This window comes from Halyomorpha halys, unplaced genomic scaffold (assembly GCF_000696795.3).
Source record: "Halyomorpha halys isolate HHAL.00 unplaced genomic scaffold, Hhal_1.1 Scaffold257.1, whole genome shotgun sequence".
Classification (NCBI taxonomy): domain Eukaryota; kingdom Metazoa; phylum Arthropoda; class Insecta; order Hemiptera; family Pentatomidae; genus Halyomorpha; species Halyomorpha halys.
Genome location: NW_027104967.1, coordinates 1,827,188 through 1,847,297, shown reverse-complemented (window position 1 = coordinate 1,847,297; position 20,110 = coordinate 1,827,188). Strand labels below are relative to the sequence as shown.

At 29.8% G+C, this 20,110-nt stretch overlaps 2 protein-coding genes across 10 annotated transcripts; one reads left to right on the top strand and one right to left on the bottom strand.

Annotated features, from left to right (window-relative positions):
• Positions 1-4,310: 4,310 nt before the first annotated feature.
• On the bottom strand, positions 4,311-19,914 carry LOC106680351 (cytochrome c oxidase assembly factor 5). 5 transcript variants are annotated; one of them, XM_014419984.2, is made up of 6 exons: positions 19,775-19,914; positions 14,840-14,963; positions 10,553-10,740; positions 6,933-7,041; positions 6,756-6,857; positions 4,311-4,440 (listed from the first exon to the last, which is right to left on the bottom strand). In XM_014419984.2, the coding sequence occupies exons 4-6, from the start codon at positions 7,038-7,040 to the stop codon at positions 4,399-4,401; spliced, it is 252 nt and encodes an 83-aa protein (XP_014275470.1). In that variant the 5' UTR covers position 7,041; positions 10,553-10,740; positions 14,840-14,963; positions 19,775-19,914; the 3' UTR covers positions 4,311-4,398. The 5 variants fall into 5 exon arrangements, with proteins under 5 accessions (XP_014275470.1, XP_014275469.1, XP_024220157.1 ...); XM_014419983.2 differs by lacking the exon at positions 10,553-10,740 and having other exon boundaries at positions 6,933-7,045; XM_024364389.2 differs by lacking the exon at positions 10,553-10,740.
• Positions 7,304-20,092, top strand: CysRS-m (cysteine--tRNA ligase-like protein, mitochondrial). 5 transcript variants are annotated; one of them, XR_010843259.1, is made up of 12 exons: positions 7,304-7,853; positions 11,027-11,322; positions 12,342-12,543; positions 13,119-13,252; positions 13,333-13,464; positions 14,043-14,176; positions 17,004-17,129; positions 17,234-17,326; positions 17,439-17,543; positions 18,139-18,279; positions 18,368-19,498; positions 19,747-19,830. XR_010843259.1 is itself a non-coding variant. In XM_014419977.3 (11 exons), exons 1-11 carry the CDS (start codon positions 7,576-7,578, stop codon positions 19,988-19,990), a joined length of 1,650 nt encoding a protein of 549 aa, XP_014275463.1. In that variant the 5' UTR covers positions 7,308-7,575; the 3' UTR covers positions 19,991-20,092. The 5 variants fall into 5 exon arrangements, 2 of the variants coding, with proteins under 2 accessions (XP_066902918.1, XP_014275463.1); XR_001343105.3 differs by lacking the exon at positions 18,139-18,279 and having other exon boundaries at positions 19,215-19,498; XR_010843258.1 differs by having other exon boundaries at positions 18,139-19,498.
• Positions 20,093-20,110: the final 18 nt, after the last annotated feature.

The window sequence follows — 20,110 nt, the reverse complement described above, 5'->3', positions numbered from 1 at the left end:
CATTATACCTCATCTTCTTAATGCAGCATTTTAATTGGCTTCACACCATCCTTAGTCCCTGTAAGCTACTCTACTACATAAATGGCACCAATCGATAGTTTCATCCAAATTATTACAGTTGTTGGTAGTGTTATAAAAGGCCAACAACTCAGAGAAGCCTGACTGATCGGGCTCATCCTACAACTAATCCTATTAAAGGAGTGTGAATATGATTGAGTGAGGTGGTCATGAAATTCAGAATAAGTATTAGAAGAAAATTTAACACCTTATTAGAAATATTTGAGAAATAGGGTGACCCTGCCTCTTAATGGACTCAGTAACCTAGCCCAGTCTAGAATCAGGATCTCTCCCACAAAAAAAAAAGCAGGTCGGTGAAGATCCAGCAGATGGTCCTGTCACAGTAAATGTATTTTGAAAAGTAAATATTACATATTTAAATTGTATACACCCTGAAATCCATTTTATTAAATAAAAATCTAAAATGCTCCCTTATTTTTTATTCGGTGCCCCATACCCTTAAAATTATCTATAACACTAAAGAACATAATAGGGCATTATTTAAAGTAGAGTAAAATTTACGAAAATAGGAACCCTCTGAGTTTTTTAAAAATGCAGCATTTTTTCCAAATAATAAAAAATAAATATTTTGTGCCTTTATTTTGGCAAATATGAAAACTGATACTAAAAAAATATTAATTATAAACTAGTTTATGGTGCATTCAACTAGCTTTAATTTGAGTATGAATTAAAGTATCTATAATATAACATCTGTATGTCTGATTGTTCCTGAGATTTAAATTTAAATTAAAAAAAAGTCAACATTTTGTGAATTTATTTTTGCAAATATCAAGGAAACTGCTATTCCTATGAAAATAAACATTATGAACTACATTACAGAGTACTTACCAAGCTTCAATTTGAGTGCTAATATAATAATAATAATAACAGATATCCATAGGTGTAGAAGTTTCAATATTTGGCAAAATAAATTCGCAAAATATTGATTTATTATTATTTGGATAAAAATGTTGCTTTTATGAAAAATTGTATCTCAGGAATAATTTTAGCTATATTAGGGCTCAAACTTTAGCAAATTTATTCCACTTTAAATAATTTCCTATTAAGTGTAATAGTGTTATAAGTAGTTTTAAGGATATGGAGCACTAAATGAAAAATTAGCAAAAAATTATGGTTTGGAACATCCGCCATTTGGAATACATCTTTGTGCAACTTACTTCACGCTCTTTTTCCCTCCTCTATATTTATCATTGATTCTCCGCAGAACCTTTTGTCCTCCTCCCAAATTCCTATGTCTTTTCTTTCCTCCAATGACTCATCAATATTTCTTATAATGTTCCCACTCCCAGGCTTACACCAAAGAAAATTAGTTGGCGAAACCTTGATTCCTTAATAGGTATCAAGATAGGTCTTGATGAACTTTCCCTCTCCTTAGAACCTATCTATTCACTTTTATCCATTGATGATAAGGTCAAAAGCCTATCCTCAAATCTCCCTTAATTCCTAAACTAACATGCTCCTCTTAAAACCTGTACCTTTAAACGCTCTCTGGCTCTCAGGATCAACTCAGAAATAAGAGATTTAATGATGACACATCAGATGCACCAGAATTTCAGAGCGCTATTCCAACTTTAAGTCCCTCTGAAAGCTTACCCAAACATCCTTATGCCGCGCTAAGGAGCAATACTTTCACAACATCCTATTCCAAGCACCTGATCCTAAATCCAAATGGAAAATCCTTAAGAACCTATTCGTCATAAGCTCCAAATCGTGTCCATATTACCCAGTCACTCTGGACAAGCGTAACTCTTGGTTTGCTGCTCCCCTTCCTTCAACAACCTTACGCGAATTTTCACCTTTTTACATCCCTGAAATCCTATTTCATCCTAATAACTTTTATTTCTTAAATGCTTTTCCAGATGACTTAACCTCAGCAGTCCTCAAATCCAGAAATAATGATTACGGCCCAGAGCATATTCCTGTAAAATTCATCAAACTTTGTCTCCCTACCATTCTTCCTGCCGTTTTGCACATTTATAACTTCTCCCTTCAAAATTCCATTTTTCCCAAAGCCTAGAAGAAAGTCCTGGTCTGACCATTGAACAAAGTACCTTCTCCTTCAGCTTCCGACTTTCAGCCAGTATCCTTTTTATCCAATTTGGCCAAGCCACTAGAAATATTAGTTCACTCCCAACTTAATAATTTTCTCAAGCACTCTCCTTAATCCTTTCCAATCTGGTTTTTGCTCTCAACATTCCATATAATCCACTTTATTGAAAATATCCCAAGACATCCAATCCGCTGTAGACAATCATCATATATCAATTTGAGTTCTTTTTGATTTTTCAAAAGCATTTGACTCAGTTAACCATAAGATCCACCTCAATAAACTTCAAAACCTTTCCAAGTCAAATAGTTTCCTGAAGTGGTTCCTCTCCTTCCTATCCCATAGTTCCCAAACAGTCATCATTCCGAACAAATCTTCTTCCTCTCCCCTTTTTCTGACATGAGGTGCTCCTCAGGGGTCCTGACTTTCACCAATCCTTTTTCCATTTATATTAACGATCTTCCTGATTCCATTCACCACACACAATACCACCTGTATGCAGACGATCTTCAAATTTATCTATCCTTCCATCCCTCTAAGATCCTTGAGGCCATCCAAAAGATACAAGCAGATATTGATAGGATTAACGCATGAGTGTTAAACAATGATTTGAACTTGAATGCTGAAAAAATATAGGCAATTCTTATTGGTTCCAAGCTCCTCCTTCATTTCCTCCCTTACTATCCCCTACGCTTCCTTAACAACCAACCGATTCACTTCTAAAAAAACACCTATATCCTTGATCTCCTCACTCTTCGTTCATCCATCCATTCATTAAACACCAGATCCCAACTGTATATATTTTTCTTTCAAGAAATAAAAAATTGGGAATCAATAATTTCATTCTTTTTTTCCATGAGCTCTTTGATTATGAGGAAATATTTTCCCAAAGTTTGTTCATGGTAAAAAGCAATACAGATGCTACCATATTACTGGATCTTCCAGTTATCCATGGCAAAGCACCTTGAACATGGAAAGAATATCAATCCTCTTTGTCTCACTCTGGCAAATTAGGGACCGCTGAGCACATTGTCATCCCCTTACCTTCTCTAAGGCATTGAGGGTCAAACTGCTAGGGAAGAAGAATTGTACATTCTGCAGGAGGGGAAATTCTAACAGTTAATAACCAAAGAAAATTATTCACATGTTAAAGGGTTTATATAAGGTGAAAGCAAATTGTACAGCCAATCCAATTCTGGTGGGGAGTAGACAAGGTATTGTTCTAGGGGGCCACTAGACCAAGAATGAGCAGGAAAGGATACAGGCCAATTGAATAATACAAAAATATAAGCGTGGTGTAGTAGTGGGTTAGAAAGCTGGTATACATAATATACTATGACAACAAACATCCATATTGCTTAACAGTCAGGGTAGGACAAAAATAATACAAAAAAAAAAACTCAAGAATTTCTTGTCTTTATGTGTACATGTACAACTATATGTGTACTAATGTTTCATTAAAACCATTCGCAAATCAAAATGGTGACTAATCTAGGAGTGTTCTTGTTAGGATAAGGAGGCCTTATCTATTAACCACCCCTAACCAATATAGAAATTAAAACTTAATGATCTTTTACTGGAAGAGTCTTATGGAATTAAACTGGATTTAGTGAATGACACAATTCTTCAAAAAATACAATAATTTATTTCATATCATCAGCAACAACGTTTCGGGAAATTTCCCCCATCTTCAGGTTGCTGATAACAATAACCTATATATAACATATAATTTTCTCCTTTATTGTCATTCTTGCTAATATATATTAATATTAATGTCATTTAATGAATAAAAACTATTTTATTGCTACTAGTCATACATTTTAGGAGAATAATTACCTTCCTGACAATAAAGGAGAAAATTATATGTTATATATAGGTTATTGTTATCAGCAATCTGAAGATGGGGGAAATTTCCCGAAACGTTGTTGCTGATGATATGAAATAAATATTTGTATTTGAAATAAGGAAGAATTGTGTCATTCACTAAATCCAGTTTAATATAGAAATTAAGGTTTTAAGTTGGCCCACAAGAAATATGGCCGCATAACTTCATTAGAAATTTGACTTGAGTTTATAACAATTTTTTTTTTAATTTCTATAATAATTATATTACAGGTTTTGAAGTAAATATTCACAAAATTTGGAATGTAAATATTTTTAACCTAAGAGACTTTTAAAAAAAATATTATATACTTAATATCATTTTAATCATTGACTATAAACATAATATAATAGAAAAATTTAACATAACTATACAGAATAAAATATAATTTTCAATATCCCTTTCTTCCTCTGAACCTTTGGCGATTATCCAACTGAAACAAAGAGAAATAACTCAAATGAAGAAAAAGAAGAGAGAGAAAATTATTTCTTTAAATTTGACCATATTTTTTTTTATTTATTTATTTTTGTGTTATATTTTTTATATTGATATCCCATTTCTTGTGTTTCCTGTATTAAATGTCCTTTCAATTAATTTTAAAAATTACTCATCATATAGTAATACTCCATATCAGAATTGGGCAATAATTAGTTTCGATAAAACTATAACTAAATTTGTCATGGATACAATGTTTATTTATTAATGAATCATTAATAAATAAATAGAATTTCACCCTGTAACAACTTGATTATAAGTACATATTAATTCAACACTTATTAAATGATACTTTAGTAACTAACTATTACCTGATCATGCTATATGCTCATGAGCAAACATCAGATAAACTACCTGATATATTGCATAAGTAGAAATCCTTTATCTGGGAAAATAATGGTATCTTAGAAGGTAAATATATATATGATTTGTCCCTTTTATCTGTGATACAGCTTCTTTTTAAGCATACCTATGAATAGTAGCAAATTGTGAATAAGATCATCAAAGAGGACAGTACTGGCATCCAAAATGGCCAGTTTAAGGCCATGACCAGAAATCAACTCAATACCACATCACAGATTCAATGCCAATCAAATCTTTTAGGCACAAAATGTAGATTTGTTAAAATCTTAGGTTCACTTATAAAAACGTTCAATTAGTATTATGTAGATAAATTACTCCAAACATTTAAATAAAATGGTTAGTAATACCTGTATCAGCTATACTGTGGTAAAAACTAAAATACAAGCAGTTTAGTGAACCACACCTATGGTCAGCTATTAAAGAAATGTCAGGAGTTTGATGAAAAAAGAAATTACACATACCAGTAATACTAGCTTAAGATACTAAATGATCTTAAAAAATTAAAAGGAGGGGTAGAAAGATTACTACAAATAGAAAGGTTGTGTGTTACATATGAAATTCAAGAGTCCATACTGAAAATGGAAACAGATCCAGCATAAAAAAGCAGAAGCAGTTGGCAAAGCTAATGTTGAAAGAAGATAACACAAATGTTGAAAAGAAGAGACGAGTGGCAGTATTTTGCCCTTTTTTTTTTCATGGAAACCCGTTTTTGGTGTATTAATTTTTTGAATAATTCAAAACCTATACATCTTACGAAACATTCCAAAGGCTTGTTTGGAGAATTATTAAAAGTGAAGTAAAGTAAACTATTCCAAAAATCTTTATCAAAAACAATATTAGTGAGGATACCTATGTATCCATGTAATGTAAGTGTAATGCAAATGTAAAGATACAGTTCAATTTTTGAATCCAAGAGAGAAGTTGTAATATAGTATCTCAATCCTCATAGTTGAGGATGATTGTAAAACATCTAATAATATAGAATACAAATGTGAGTCAAATTTAGTAGTGTTATTATATTTATTAGACATTATATTAAATGGAATAGTGCAATGATAATGAGGAATGATCCAAAAGTTGATTTAACTAAACTATAAATTTATCAACTAAATCATTTATATGTTAATTTTCTAAATTGTTACCCAACATCTTGAAATACAACAAACATCTCTATCATAATAGAATAAACCTAAGTATTACTTATTAAATAAATCAAAACTTGTATCCTTTTTTGTCTCAACACTTTTTATTTTTCACCAGTCCAACGTTTCGGCCATTTTAACCATCCTCAAGGACATCTTCAATTATAATTTCTTCCTCACATTAAATTTAGAGTTACTTTTGCAGGCTATTCTGCCCAGGTCATTCATCAATTATAAGTTAAAAGCCTATTTTTTTTAATATAAAATCATAAATATTTAATTCTTCTTATATAAGATTATCCACACAAATTCACTACCTTATACACAAAACCCTTTTGTTGTGGTTTGTTACTTAAACCTACCTTATACACAAAACCCTTTTGTTGTGGTTTGTTACTTAAACCTACCTTATACACAAAAACCTTTTTTTGTGGTTTGTGTATAAGGTAGTGAATTTGTGTGGATAATCTTATATAAGAAAAATTAAATATTTATGATTTTAAATTTTAAAAAGAGGCTTTTAACTTATAATTAATGAATGACCTGGGCAGAGTAGCCTGCAAAAGTAACTCTAAATTTAATGTGGGGAAGAAATTATAATTTAAGATGTCCTTGAGGCTAAAATGGCCGAAACGTTGGTGAAAAATAAAAAGTGTTGAGACAAAAAAAGGATACAAGTTTTGATTTATTTAATAAATAATTACCTTGTCTCAAGAAATTGAAATAATATAATCTAAGTATTACTTACTAGGGATCTTTTACATTCAAAAAATAGGTTCCGTAATGCTTGACATTCTGTTGGTACTGTTCCGTCATTTATATTTAAACATTCCCTTGGTGTCCGATGATTCTAGAATAACAAAAGACCAACTATTAACTTGCTTTGAAACCATAAAAGCAGTTATTACTGTTAAATGGTATTTACCTTTTTTACACAATCACTTTCTAGTAAACAAATTTTAAGGTCGGCCCTGACACCAGCACAAGGTGAAGTATCTTCTAAGATATTTCCTTCAGCATCTAACTTAGCCATTCTTCCTCAAGATAACAATAATAAATACTGGATAAATCACTGTTAATCTAAAGATATTAAATAAAAAATATATATGAATTACTTAAGAGTGTTTTTTCAAATATTTTCCATACAATTGTGTTTTACATAAAGTAAGCGATTTTTGAAACGACAAAAAACCCTTAAAGCCTATTAAGAACAATTTACACAAGTTCTTTTCTTCATGAATTTCTAGGAAGGCTCTGTTTGAGGTTATAAATCTTTAGCTTGAAACCTCCATCAGTACAACTGCCTTTAACTTAAAGTTTCTTATCACAACACTAGTATCACTTTTTGAGTTTAAATGCTTGAAGAATGCTTGTTGGCAGAATAAGTGACTAATAGAAGAGAATATTCACTTTTGTTTAATGATAGCAACTCAGAATAATTATTTTTCAAAATTGTTTATTCTTAGTAAATTATCAAATTAAATGGCTGAATTTTTCTTCAGGTTTTGTGTTTTCAGTTAGTTTACTTAGCATTATTCAATTTATTTAAAAAACCTTCCTGTTGAAACATGATTATTAGAAGTGTCTGTAGTTCGTGTAGTATTAAATGCTCTGATCTTTTGAAGTATAAGTTTAAGGGATATTTGTTGAATGTATCAACAAATTCCATGTCAAGTGGACATTTATTTTCAACATCTACTGCTGAGAAGAGTTATAAAACTGGTTTAACTGTTTATGACTCAGGTCTAAAGAAAAAAGTAGAACTGTGTACGGTCCTTCCCAAAACTGTACTTTGGTATTGTTGTGGACCAACAGTTTATGATTCAGCTCATCTTGGACATGCATGGTAATTTAATGTTTTTCCTTTCATCTATGAAGATTTATGTCCAACTATTTATATTCATATTTGTATTATTGTTTTGTATTCTATTAAGAACATTGATCTATTATCATGAATTAAAAACCATTTTCAATATGAAATCATAAAACTAAATAAAAAAGTTATGTTGTTAACAGATATAGTACAATGAACTCAATTCTAATTTTTCAATGTTTTTAAATTAAAAAAAGAAAATTAGTGTTGGGACTGACCGACAGAAGTAAAACTTCTAGAAACAAAATAATATATTCAAACTTAATAGGTAGTTTTATATATATATACATGTATTTTACAAAAATACAAAAACATTTTTATTTTGTTATTTAATTATAATTATTAAAAATTATAGTTTACATTATCATTCGTATTATTAGTAAATGTTGATATTATTGGCTTATGATAGCTAAAATAAAAAACATTTGATTGAATATTTTCAATATTTTTTTGCAAATACTGCGTCAATTGTTGTTGTTTGTGTTACTGAGTTAATCATTCTTAAAAGTTATTTATGTTCTAGAAAATCTATGAATTGTTTATCTTAAAAATATGAATTATTTTAACTAAATTTACTCTAGCAATATGAAAGTATGTAGGACAGGAACATTGTTAGACAAACAAAAGTGGCTACCCCTTAAGTATTTACCGTAAATACATATGTATGTACATATCTTGGTGCTGTTTTTCTACTTTTTGCCTCTCTAACATGGTGAAGCATCGAGCTACAATTCTGAATTATAGCTCACTACAAACTGGAGGAACATTTCCCTCACTTACAATATGCAACTCCAACTTTTAGATTTCAATATATTTTAATTCAGGTGTTTAAAAACTCCTTATCATTCCATTGTTGGCACTATATTTTCACATTTAGTGTCAAGTTACAATTTTGAATTACAGCTCACTACAAAGAGATTGGTACCAGAATAAGAATAAGAATAGAACAGGTATTTCCCAAGTCAATTCTAGCAAGAAAATTTTTATATTGTAACGAGAGTAGAATCTCAAAGTAGCTCACTTAATCGAACTGACACTATTGGGATTGTTGAGTACTGTAGTCTTCTACTCTCCTATTACAATATAAACATATTCTTGCTAGAATTCACCAGCAGTGCTCCCCCTTCCCCCAATTACTTCCATTTTATCCCTCTTGTCACGAAATCAATATATCAATACTTTTTTTTTCTTGTGTTGCAGAATGTCGGTAAAGAAGTTTCACTTAGAAAAAGACAAATTTTGATTTTTAAAATTAGGCATAAAATTTTTCAAAAATTAAAGTTAAGTGTTCCCAATTCTTTTATTTTTCTTGCCTTAAATAATGTTCGTTGATAACTTTCTGTTGCTGGCACACTAAGTATCATTAGTTTTTAACAAAAATTTATTCTAGCATAGGAAATATATAACTAAGGGGTGATAAAATTAAATAGAAATCCTTAATACTTTATTAATTTTAATTTAAAATATTGATTTCGCAGTTGGCAATTTTATGTTTTGATCATAAATGATTTTCAAAGTTAAACTATATTATAAAACTCATTCTAAACGTAATTTCAGATGCCATAATCTTGTTTTATTATTATTTTATTATATTACCCAAAGGAACTAACACTTTTAACACTAACTTTTAATACTATTTTTTTTGATATAGGTGAACTAACTTAAATGGGAAAAGCACTCCCATAACTTAAGAAGTTGAGACTCTTTACATCAACTGTTCTTTCCCTTCAATTTGGGTCTTCTTTATATTTTATAGAAATCAGTGTATTTAACTACCAATTGAGAATTCAACTTTTCTAAGTTATGGTAGTCCTAATTGTAAATATTTGCAATCCTAGTTACTCCCTAGCCTGTACAAATTTTCATTGCGGTTAGAGAGTGAAAGATCAACCATTTTTATCTATAAACACAAGTGAGGCTTCACAGAAAAAACAAAGATGAGCATATATTTAAAGAGGTTCTGAATTACAACGAAACTATGTTGTATACAAAACATAAGTTGTATCTGTATTAATTTTGTTGATCAGTATAGATAGGCCTCTAATAAAAATTGTTCAAATCAGCTTGAGTTTCATTTATTCTCTTGCACATCAGAATGATATGAAAAAAAAGGAAATGAAACAGAGATAAGGTAAGGCAATGGAGGAGACTCTGTGTTTTCTGTCTCCTACTTGTGTGTTATGTTCTCCTTCATCACAAAATTTTCGTTTGTGAAGATGGTAATTTCAAATTATAAGTTTATACCATTACTCAAAAGGATGCTGAAAAGATGATTTTTTTAGGTTTATAGCGTAACTGGTTTCCTTGACTTGTAAAGTTTCAGCTTCAGGTTTGTAAAAGGGTTTAGGAATGACATAACGCATTCTATATTTTATAACTACTTAAAAATTATTGATTAAAACCTTTTAAGCGAGAAAGGATAGTTGGCCTAAAGGAAAAATATAATCATTCATATGGATTATCATTCTTTAAAAACTCTGTAACTGAAGTAGCACTAAAATTGGAGCAAAACCCTTATGCCGTTGGTTGCACTATTGATCTAAGATCCTATTCAAGTAAGACTAAGTAAATAGTCTCATTTCTCAAAATCGCAAGCACTGTTCAAGTCTCGGAGGTATACCCACTCACTCCAGATATTGTATAAATGAAAAATATCATTTAATTTGATTTACCATCAGTATATAAAAGATGATACAAATCAGCTTTCCATCGTGAAAATAAAACTTTAGCAAATCATGCTCGTCTTCGTAAGTATTCCTACCATGACCATTTGAAGGGTTTTCTGTCCATTCATCTTAATTGTTGTAGATCAGTAAGATTTGATGCCTAGCACATTCCCTAACACAAAAATGACAATTTGCTGTAAGACAAAAAAAAAAAAGTTATTGAGATTCATCAAAACATTTACTGTATACATTGCACTATTTTAATTTGTGCATTTTCAACATTGTCTTACTACAGTAATTATTTTTTCTATTGATTTTTTTTTTAATTACTATGTTATTATAACTCTTTATTTTTCTTATTTTTGGGAATTAAACAAAAATTGTATTTTCTTATTCTTTTTCCTTCTTTTCTTGAAGTTTTTAAAATCACTAATTTTAAAACTAATGTTTATACTCATTTATTTATCACTGTTATTTCAGTTCATTCATGCATTTTGATATCATGAGAAGGATTATGGAGAATTATTTTGGATTGAATGTTGTTATGGTAATGAACATTACTGATATAGATGATAAAATAATTACCAAAGCAAATGAACTACAACAGCCTTACAAAAGTGTTTCTCGCCACTACGAAAAGGAATTTTTTGAAGATATGCAAAATTTAAATATTTTACCTCCTTCTATTACTGCTAGAGTAACTGAGAATATTCCTGAGATCCTAGACTTTATTAAGGGTATAATGAATGCTAGTTTGGCTTATTCTTCATCTGATGGTAGGTAAATATCAACCAAATTGTTTTATTTTGATGTAATATTTTTGTATTTAAAACTGTTAGTGAAGAGATGATAAATGTGCAGTTATCATTCCTTTTTACTGCATCAATAAATCCTGATTTACATTTTAAAAATAAGTAGTATTATCAACTAATCATATTTGAAAAATACTGCATATTATTGTGTAATAGTTTTATCATTTTTTATATAAGTTGACTATTAATATGGTTTATTTCATGGTTATTACAATGGTTGATTATTAAAGGATTTTAAGAAGTCATAAAAAAACAAAAAAAACACTTTTTTCAGCTGTTGCTACACATAATTCCCAATTCAGTAAAGAATTATCAGGTTCTGAAAGCCAACAACACAAAAAATGAAGCTACAAAATAGGTCTTCCTATTCAAAATTATTTTTAATAAGGTTTTGGAATATTGATTCCAAATGGCTAAGATATTTCTTCATAAATGGCTGAGATATTGCCATATGAAATCTCTGATTGGCCACCATTTTGTTTAAAAATGAGAAAAATCAAGTTTTTTCAAGGACTGTTTAGATTTTTTCAACTTTTCCCTTAATCTACTTAGGATAAACCATCGTAATTTTTATGCACCATTTATTATATACCATTTCTGTCAGATATCAGTATATCAAAAGTTACAATTTTACCAAATGCTTGTATTTTCATTCATTCCTCAAGGTTTTTTTAAAGAATTGTATTTATATTTGTCTTTGTTCTTTTATGATGAAGAGGGTGTTTTATTTTATAATGAAATTGAAAAATATTTAAACAAATTAGATTTACTCATTTCCTTTAAGAATTAGCTTTTCATATACTTTTTTTTTTTTTTAGCAATGTATTATGAGTCCTTAACATTTAATATTGAAAATGAAATTAAACTAGTTACCACATGATGTTCTTGTTTAGAAAAAATATATCTCATAAAATATCTTAGTATAATTATACAGTTCTAATATTAATACAGTTTATCAAAAATTATGTCATGATTTGGTCCAGGATCTATCTATTTCAATATAAGTAAGTACCCTGGATATGGGAAATTTTCACAAACTCAAGAGTCACAATCTAACCCACTAGCTAAGCTTAGAAATGAAGATTTTGCCCTATGGAAAAGTGCTAAACCAGGGGAACCATTTTGGGATAGTCCATGGGGTAAAGGAAGACCTGGATGGCATATTGAATGCTCTACAATTGCTTGGTAATTAGATGGTAACGAATTATTTCAGTTTTACAGTTCTATCTTGTTTTAAATTAATTTATGCATATCTGAATTTATTAATTTAATAAATCTTCTGGTCATGATTATATTTAAAAACCGACCAAGTATAATATTCAGCAGATGATGTTTAACATCCCTTAATCAGTAGAAAGATATTCAATAATCCCTTAATATTTTAAGAACTTCACTATTTCCTAATGTTCTAATAATAATTTTAACCTTTTTCTATACCTTCCTCTTCTAGCTGTTGCCTAACTTGTGGGCCGTTATTCCCCCATAACTGATTTGGTCTAATTTTATATTTACCCAATATACCCAATAAACATGCATGCATGACTTGTTATTTCAATTAAATTTCAAATAAATATTAAATATTCAAAAGTTATAGAATCACTTACCCCCTTTTTTGAGAACTTAACTGTCATGAACTTCATATTATATTTTAGATAAATTAATTTAATGGTTTTCCTTTTTATTAAAATTAATTTTTGAAAATTAAAGTTGAACTAAATTTAATGTTACAATAAAAAGTATTTTTATTTTTTTATATCCAGCAAATATCTTGGTCACTCTATTGATATACATTCTGGGGGAATAGACCTTAAATTTCCTCACCATGAAAATGAAGAAGCCCAATGTTGTGCTAGGTTTGGAATTTCTAAGTGGGTTAGTTATTGGATCCACACAGGTAATATTTTTCTTTTGCAAGTAATATTCAAATAGCTTTTAAGAATAAAAGTTCTTTTCTTTAATTTTTTTTTTTTTTAGGTCATTTATTTTCAAAAGGAACTGAAAAAATGTCCAAATCTTTGAAAAATACTGTTTCAATTCGTGAGTTCTTAAATAGCTATACAGCAAATGTACTAAGGATATTTTGTCTGCTTATTCCATATCGAAATGGTATGTATTGTGATTTATTTTTATTGTTACTATAGTTATTATTAAAGGTGCTATTTTATATTGGATTTATTCATATGTGTATTTATCAATGTTTTGCAAAATTATTTTGACAAATAATAATTCTCATCAATGACACTATGCGTTTACCCTTTGCTTATATGATTACCTGGCTTTCAGTTTTTTTCATGTAATTTCCTAGTCAGGAAGGAAAGTCTCCTCAGTTTATGAGTATAATTTAAAAAAAGTATCTTAGATCAAATTAACAGGTTTTTAATTATCATCATTATAAACTATTATCCAGTTTTTTGTAGTTTCGTTCTTTCCATTTCAATTGATATATTTACACTAAAAATACAAAGCATTAAGCTAAACATGAAAAACAAATTGAGTTGTAGGTAAACGAGTCTTAACTTCATATTTCTTTAGCGATATCTTAACATCTGTCATCATTTTTGTTTTATTAGCATTACTGTATTTCGAGTTAATTATATTTCCTTTTGAAGGTGTGATTTTATTTAAATTTAAAATGAATAGAGATGAACTTTTCTTTTTTATCATATTGAACATATTTATTACAGGTGTTGAATTAAGAAAAGAAACACTTGAAAGAGCTGTTTCAATAGAAAGAAAAATTTCACAATTCCTAATTGGTTTACAATCGATTCTAAGAGGAGAAAAAAAAATTAACTTTGATGAACAACTGCTTTTTAAGGTAAATTTTTTATTGCATCGTTTTACATGAAAAATACTTTTATTTCAATCCTTGCTGAAGATCATAGAATTATTAATATAATCATTCTTTTACAAACAGTTTGTAAGGTTATAATGTTCCATTTCCTTTTAAAACTTTTCGTGAACCAGTTCTAGATTGGTCTCCTAAGAATGTTTCAATGAATGTTACAAATCTTAGATAACAACAATGAAATAGATGTACTGAAACCACCACCATGATTCTAACCATTTGATTTATTTAGCCTAACCCAATAATTTGCTTAGCATAGACTTTCAAAACCTTCCTCTCATTAAGTGCTCAAGACATCCACAAACAGCATTCCTACATTCAAGAATTCTCAGCCCTATGAGCAGAGCAGCTTTTATCCTACCACAGTACTTTAAGGCTTTTAACTCAAAGCCTAAAAGTACTGTGGTAGGATGCTATTTATTACTATTATTATAGTTCTAAAACTATCAAGCGAGTCCTGCAATTTTTCTTCCACTTTTAACTTCACTAATATAACACTGTTATACTGCTTATTCAGATATAACTTAGGTCTAACTCTAGTTTCAATTTTTTGTAAGTCTTAAAATAAGATGATATAATTTTTTGTTAACTTACTCTATGGAACAAGAAATAATTGAAGGATTTGTAACTTACTGGAAATTTAGTATATATTATTTTTAACTTGTTTTCTCATGTTTAATTCTGCTATCCTCAATTGAGTGGGATTTAATTGGCTTGTATGGAGGAGCACAACTTGTTAAGTGATCCCATAAGATTGCTGCAAGTTGTATCAATTAAACTACCAATTATGAAAGCGAAGAAAAATGGCTTAGAGCAACTTAAAACTAGTGATACTTTTTGAGAAACAATAACATAAATAGTGTTATAACAATGAACAATTTTTTTTAAAGACATTTATTATATGTATATTTATAGTTCTTCTTCCTATGACTTATATTTTTTGATCCATACTATAGATAGTAAATTGATAAACACGATTCCGTTGAAGAAGAACACCAATGATCAATTACATATAATGGCACCTAGCACACTATAGCAAGGGGGTCCATGGTATCTAGTCATTGAATTAAATATATTACTTACATTTCTAAGAACTTAAGTCTGTTCCTGGGGAACTGAAAATTGTTTTAATTTTAACTACTAGTTTATTAATTATTATTAGTAATTATTCTAATTTAGGTTTTTCATGAAACAGAACACAATATTATAGAGAGCTACATATAGAAAAAAAGAGATACAGATTATAATAGAAACAGAAATACAGAGATAGAGATTAATAATATAAATATAAATATATAAATGTATGCATAAATAAATAACATGTAGCCTTAGATCAGCTTAAATAGCTGCGACATAGCATAATGAATACTTAAATGTTAAGAAGGGCATTAAAAATGTTTCTCAATCTTTCTGTAGAGATTGTGCAAACCCTTTCACTGTGGAGAATAATATCCATCAACTGTTGCAACTATAGATCAAGGAACCAGTTTTGTAAGAATGAATTTTGGTAAAAAATATTCTTCATTTCTCAACAGCTAAAATTAATCTCCACAAAACTAATTAATTTAACTTTTACCCGTGTAGGCAGGTTCAATTCAAAAACTTTATTAGTGATAATAAGGAGATTGTTGACAGTGGTTAATTTGTTGATAATTTTTAATAATTGCCAATTTTTAATAAGTGCCAAACTTTATTGATTTCCCAGAATCTAATGGCTTAAGAGGCATGGGGAAAAAACAAAACTGTAAATCCTAGCAATAAAACCATTTTGATACCAATTTGAGACAAAACTCGTATACTATAACTTATTTGTAAGTACCATACATTTATGTATAAGAAGATGGTCAGGGTTGTGGTCAAAAGAGAAACAAAAATAGTTTACAACTGTTTATTTCCCGACGTTTCGCCCCACTTTGCAGGGCTTCATCAGGGCTAAAAAGATACAAAATGATACAATGATAAGAATAAAAATACAAAGATAAGATACAATGATAAGAATAAAAACAAGTAACAATGGCAAGAGTAAAATTTCTTTATAAAAATACTTAAAATATAAAGCTAAAAAAGTACATGAAATGCACATAAAACAAAAACAATACGGTGAAGGAAAAAAAAAAAATTATAGAGATAAAATAAACGTCATGAAAGAATAATAAAAATAATAAATAATAATAATGATATAAAATGATAATAAATGAGCAAAGAACAAGTATTTATTTTTTATTTTTATTATTTTCTCATGACGTTTATTTTATCTCTATAATTTTTTTTTTTTTTTTTTCCTTCCCCGTATTGTTTTTGTTTTATGTGCATCTCCTGTACTTTTTTAGCTTTATATTTTACGTATTTTTATAAAGAAATTTTACTCTTGCCATTGTTACTTGTTTTTATTCTTATCATTGTATCTTATCTTTGTATTTTTATTCTTATCATTGTATCATTTTGTATCTTTTTAGCCCTGATGAAGCCCTGAAAAGTGGGGTTAAACATCGGAAAATAAATAGTTGTAAACTATTTTTGTTTCTCTTTTGACCGCAACCCTGACCATCTTCTTATATATCAATTTTTATGGTCAACTATATATACATTATACCATACATTTATTTTTTCTCATGCAACATACTTCTGAAACATCAGGAATTGATCAAGAAAAATATTTATTAGTTCGAAATTTTAAAGTTATTTTTTTATGAGAGTAAGCGAAGCCCCGACAAGAGATTCTAGTGATTGTGTTAAAATGATATTAATATTTTTGTTTAATTTTAACTAGTAGTAATTGATAATTATTCTAGTTTAGGTTTTTCATGAAACAGAACATAATATTATAGAGAGCTTCAGGGATGATTTCGATACAAATAAAGCATTATCTGAATTACTTCATCTCATATCTACCACTAATTCAATGATCAGATCATCTAATGAGGTATAATTATCAGTAATATTACATAGCATTACATAAGGTAATAATATATACATATCTTAATCCATTGTAGCTTTTATCAAATATTAACTTATTTTTTATTTTAGGAGGTTAGTGCTAAAAGTCTGTATTGCCTGGCTGCCATCTTCAATTTCATCAGTTCTACGTTAAAAAATCTTGGTTACAATTATCTTGATAAGGTTTGTTTATCATTAAATACATTATTAGCATTTTATGCTCAGTAGAATCTTTTGTAGTTAGCATGGTTTATGCATATTTAGAATTATTATTATGAGCAACATTTTTTTCTAGAAAGACATATCTGCTGAAGGATTTGAAGATTTAATTACATCTGCAATCAAATTTAGGACTGAAATTCGTGAAGCCGCTCTTGATATTAATAAATTTCAATCAAAGGTGAATTTCTTCATGCTTGTATGTTTTTTTTTTTATGTTAATTTTTTTATTGTCTTGGAATATTATTAGTTAATTTTCTTTACCTGTGTGATATATTTGGTTATCTGTTTCCATCTGGTTTTTGGTCTCTCTTTGTGAGATACTGATAGAAAATTTATTTAAAATAATTCTTGATTTTTCTTTTTCCTGTATATTTTTAAGCTGTTATCCTATGTTACACTGGTTGAAGAATTTTTCTTATGGACTTCTTGACCTTGTATTAGAACTGGTTTTCCAAAGCGTTTTATATTTTCTGCTTACATAATCAACTTATTTTCAATTTATTTTTTTTAATGGTACCATTCAGTGTTACTAAGTAATAAGACAAAATTCTTTTCTCCTTAAAAAGGATGTTTACTTTTAAAAGATTATATCTACTTTCAAAAAATTGTATCCTTGAGAATGGCCTGAGGGCCGAAACGGAGAATTTTAAAGAATAAAAGTTGAGAGAAAAAAAAGGATCAAAATTGTGTAAATTGATAATAAACTAAACCTCTCTCAAACAAACATATTTATAAAAAATAATTAATCTAAAAGATTTAATGTTAATCCCAAGTGATCCATCTTTATGCGACTGATGCCACTCCCCTTGATAAGTTAACTTCCATTGCAGACAGCATACATGAGGAACTTAGTAATGTTTCCACACCACCTTCAGTGTCTACTCCATCTGCCCAACCTTTCTCATCGTAGCTAGGTAAGTTCAGCCATCGGTCTTCAATTAGTCAACACCAGCATTCTAGAAGCCACAATCGATCTTACTGCTTCTATTAAAATTATTTCAGAGAGTATACTGGGAAATGTAAGCGCCCATCCAGTTGGGAAAACCACAATAAACCCTCAGAAAACTAAATGCTGTGTTGGATATTGGCAGAAACCAGCATTGCCATTACTCTTCAACGCCACCTTGGTTCTCTGGTACCACATTTTTAATTGACACAAGTACAGCAGTGTCTTTCCTTCCTCATCCTCAAGTCAAGATACCTCCTAGAGTAGAGGTATACCTTCTCTTTATGCTGCAAATGAATCTCGCCACCTATAGAGAGAAGGATCTCAAAAAAAGTTTACCATGACTTTTGTTATTTCAGATGTACCCAAGTCCATCTTCGAAGCGTATTTCCTTGCGCATCATAACCTTCTGGTTGACTTAAAGAGCTGTTGATTTATTGACAACTCCACTGGGTTGATCTCAAAGGGACAGCTATTACAAGTCAATGCACCACCCACCTTGGCTGTTCTTGGGAACATGCCATCTGCCCATATTTTGGCAGAATTATTACAGGTTACTCACTCTACGTCTTTCTTGTGGGGTACATGGTTCCTGTCAAACATCACATTGAAACTACAGGACCTCTGGTAGTATCAAAGGCTCGCAGACTATCTGCAGAACATCTCAATTTGGTTGAGTATGAGTTCCACACACTTATGGAAAGAGGGATCATCCTACTGTCTAAGAGTTCTTGGGTATCACCTCTACATTTATACTCAAAGAGTTCTGGATTGCTACAGTGTTCTTAATCTGTCCGACTTTAACATTAACCTCCACAGTAAATAGGATATTCTCTCACCTGGATTTCTTTCTCATTCCTTTCTTCTATTTCATATATCTGGACGATGTCCTAATCTTTTCAGTTTTGAAGTTGAACATGAACAGCATCTCTGCCAACTTCTGTGGCGTTTAGATGAATTCGGCTTAACTATCAGTCCTGAAAAGTATCTGCGGGGCCAGGATGAAATCATTCCTGGGGTACTAGGTATCAGCAGAAGGTATCAAGCCAATGGAAAGCCATGTCCAGACTCATATCTCTCACCCAAAGCCAACCACTGTCAAGGAGCTATTTCGGTTGCTTGGAATGCCAAATTTCTACCAGCCTTGCATCAAGAATGCAGCACCTTTGAACGGGTACCTCCATTAGGTAAGAAAAATGCTCAATGTAATTATGGACCTATTTGTGTCTCCCACTAATCAATGCGAAAATTCCCATGGCTTGTGATGCCTCTCACACTTGTTAGTACTATGTTGTAGTAATAATGAGAAAGTAAATGGGAACCTTTTGGTTTTTTTTCTCCGAAGCCTTTTCCTTTTTGCTGCAAATGTGCACTACCTATGATACCAGCCTGAATTTGACATTCACAATACTAAAAGTTATTTCAAATGTTCTAGGAGTTATTGGAGAAAAAAAAATACTTACTTAAAGCATGTGACACCATGAGAGCTGATTTTCTCAATTTTGGTATAGAACTGAAAGTAAGTGGGCTTTTTGTTTAAAATAATAAGAGAAAAGGAAACAATATATTTTAATTATCCTTAAACCATGTTGTGTAACTTTTTTTTTTTTTAGGATCAAGGGAAGACTACGACTTGGAGTTACACTGAAGGCAAATTCAATTCAACTATTAAAACTTAATATTCATGTTCATTTTAAATAGGAACATATGTTTTATTATTTATAAGTTAACTCTACAACATTTTTAGTTTGTTCAGTTTCTAATAAACAGTTATCATTTAATTGAACTTTATTTTATGA

Excerpts from the sequence above, each read along its gene's own strand:
- CysRS-m (XM_014419977.3), top strand. The coding sequence starts at position 7,576 with ATGATTATTAGAAGTGTCTGTAGTTCGTGTAGTATTAAATGCTCTGAT. Across the intron at positions 12,544-13,118 it reads GAATGCTCTACAATTGCTTG|CAAATATCTTGGTCACTCTA; the intron begins GTAATTAGATGG and ends TTTTATATCCAG. Across the intron at positions 13,465-14,042 it reads GCTTATTCCATATCGAAATG|GTGTTGAATTAAGAAAAGAA; the intron begins GTATGTATTGTG and ends TATTTATTACAG.
- LOC106680351 (XM_014419984.2), bottom strand. The coding sequence starts at position 7,040 with ATGGCTAAGTTAGATGCTGAAGGAAATATCTTAGAAGATACTTCACCT. Across the intron at positions 6,858-6,932 it reads AAAGTGATTGTGTAAAAAAG|AATCATCGGACACCAAGGGA; the intron begins GTAAATACCATT and ends TTGTTATTCTAG. Across the intron at positions 4,441-6,755 it reads TTGAATGTAAAAGATCCCTA|TTGGATAATCGCCAAAGGTT; the intron begins GTAAGTAATACT and ends TCTTTGTTTCAG.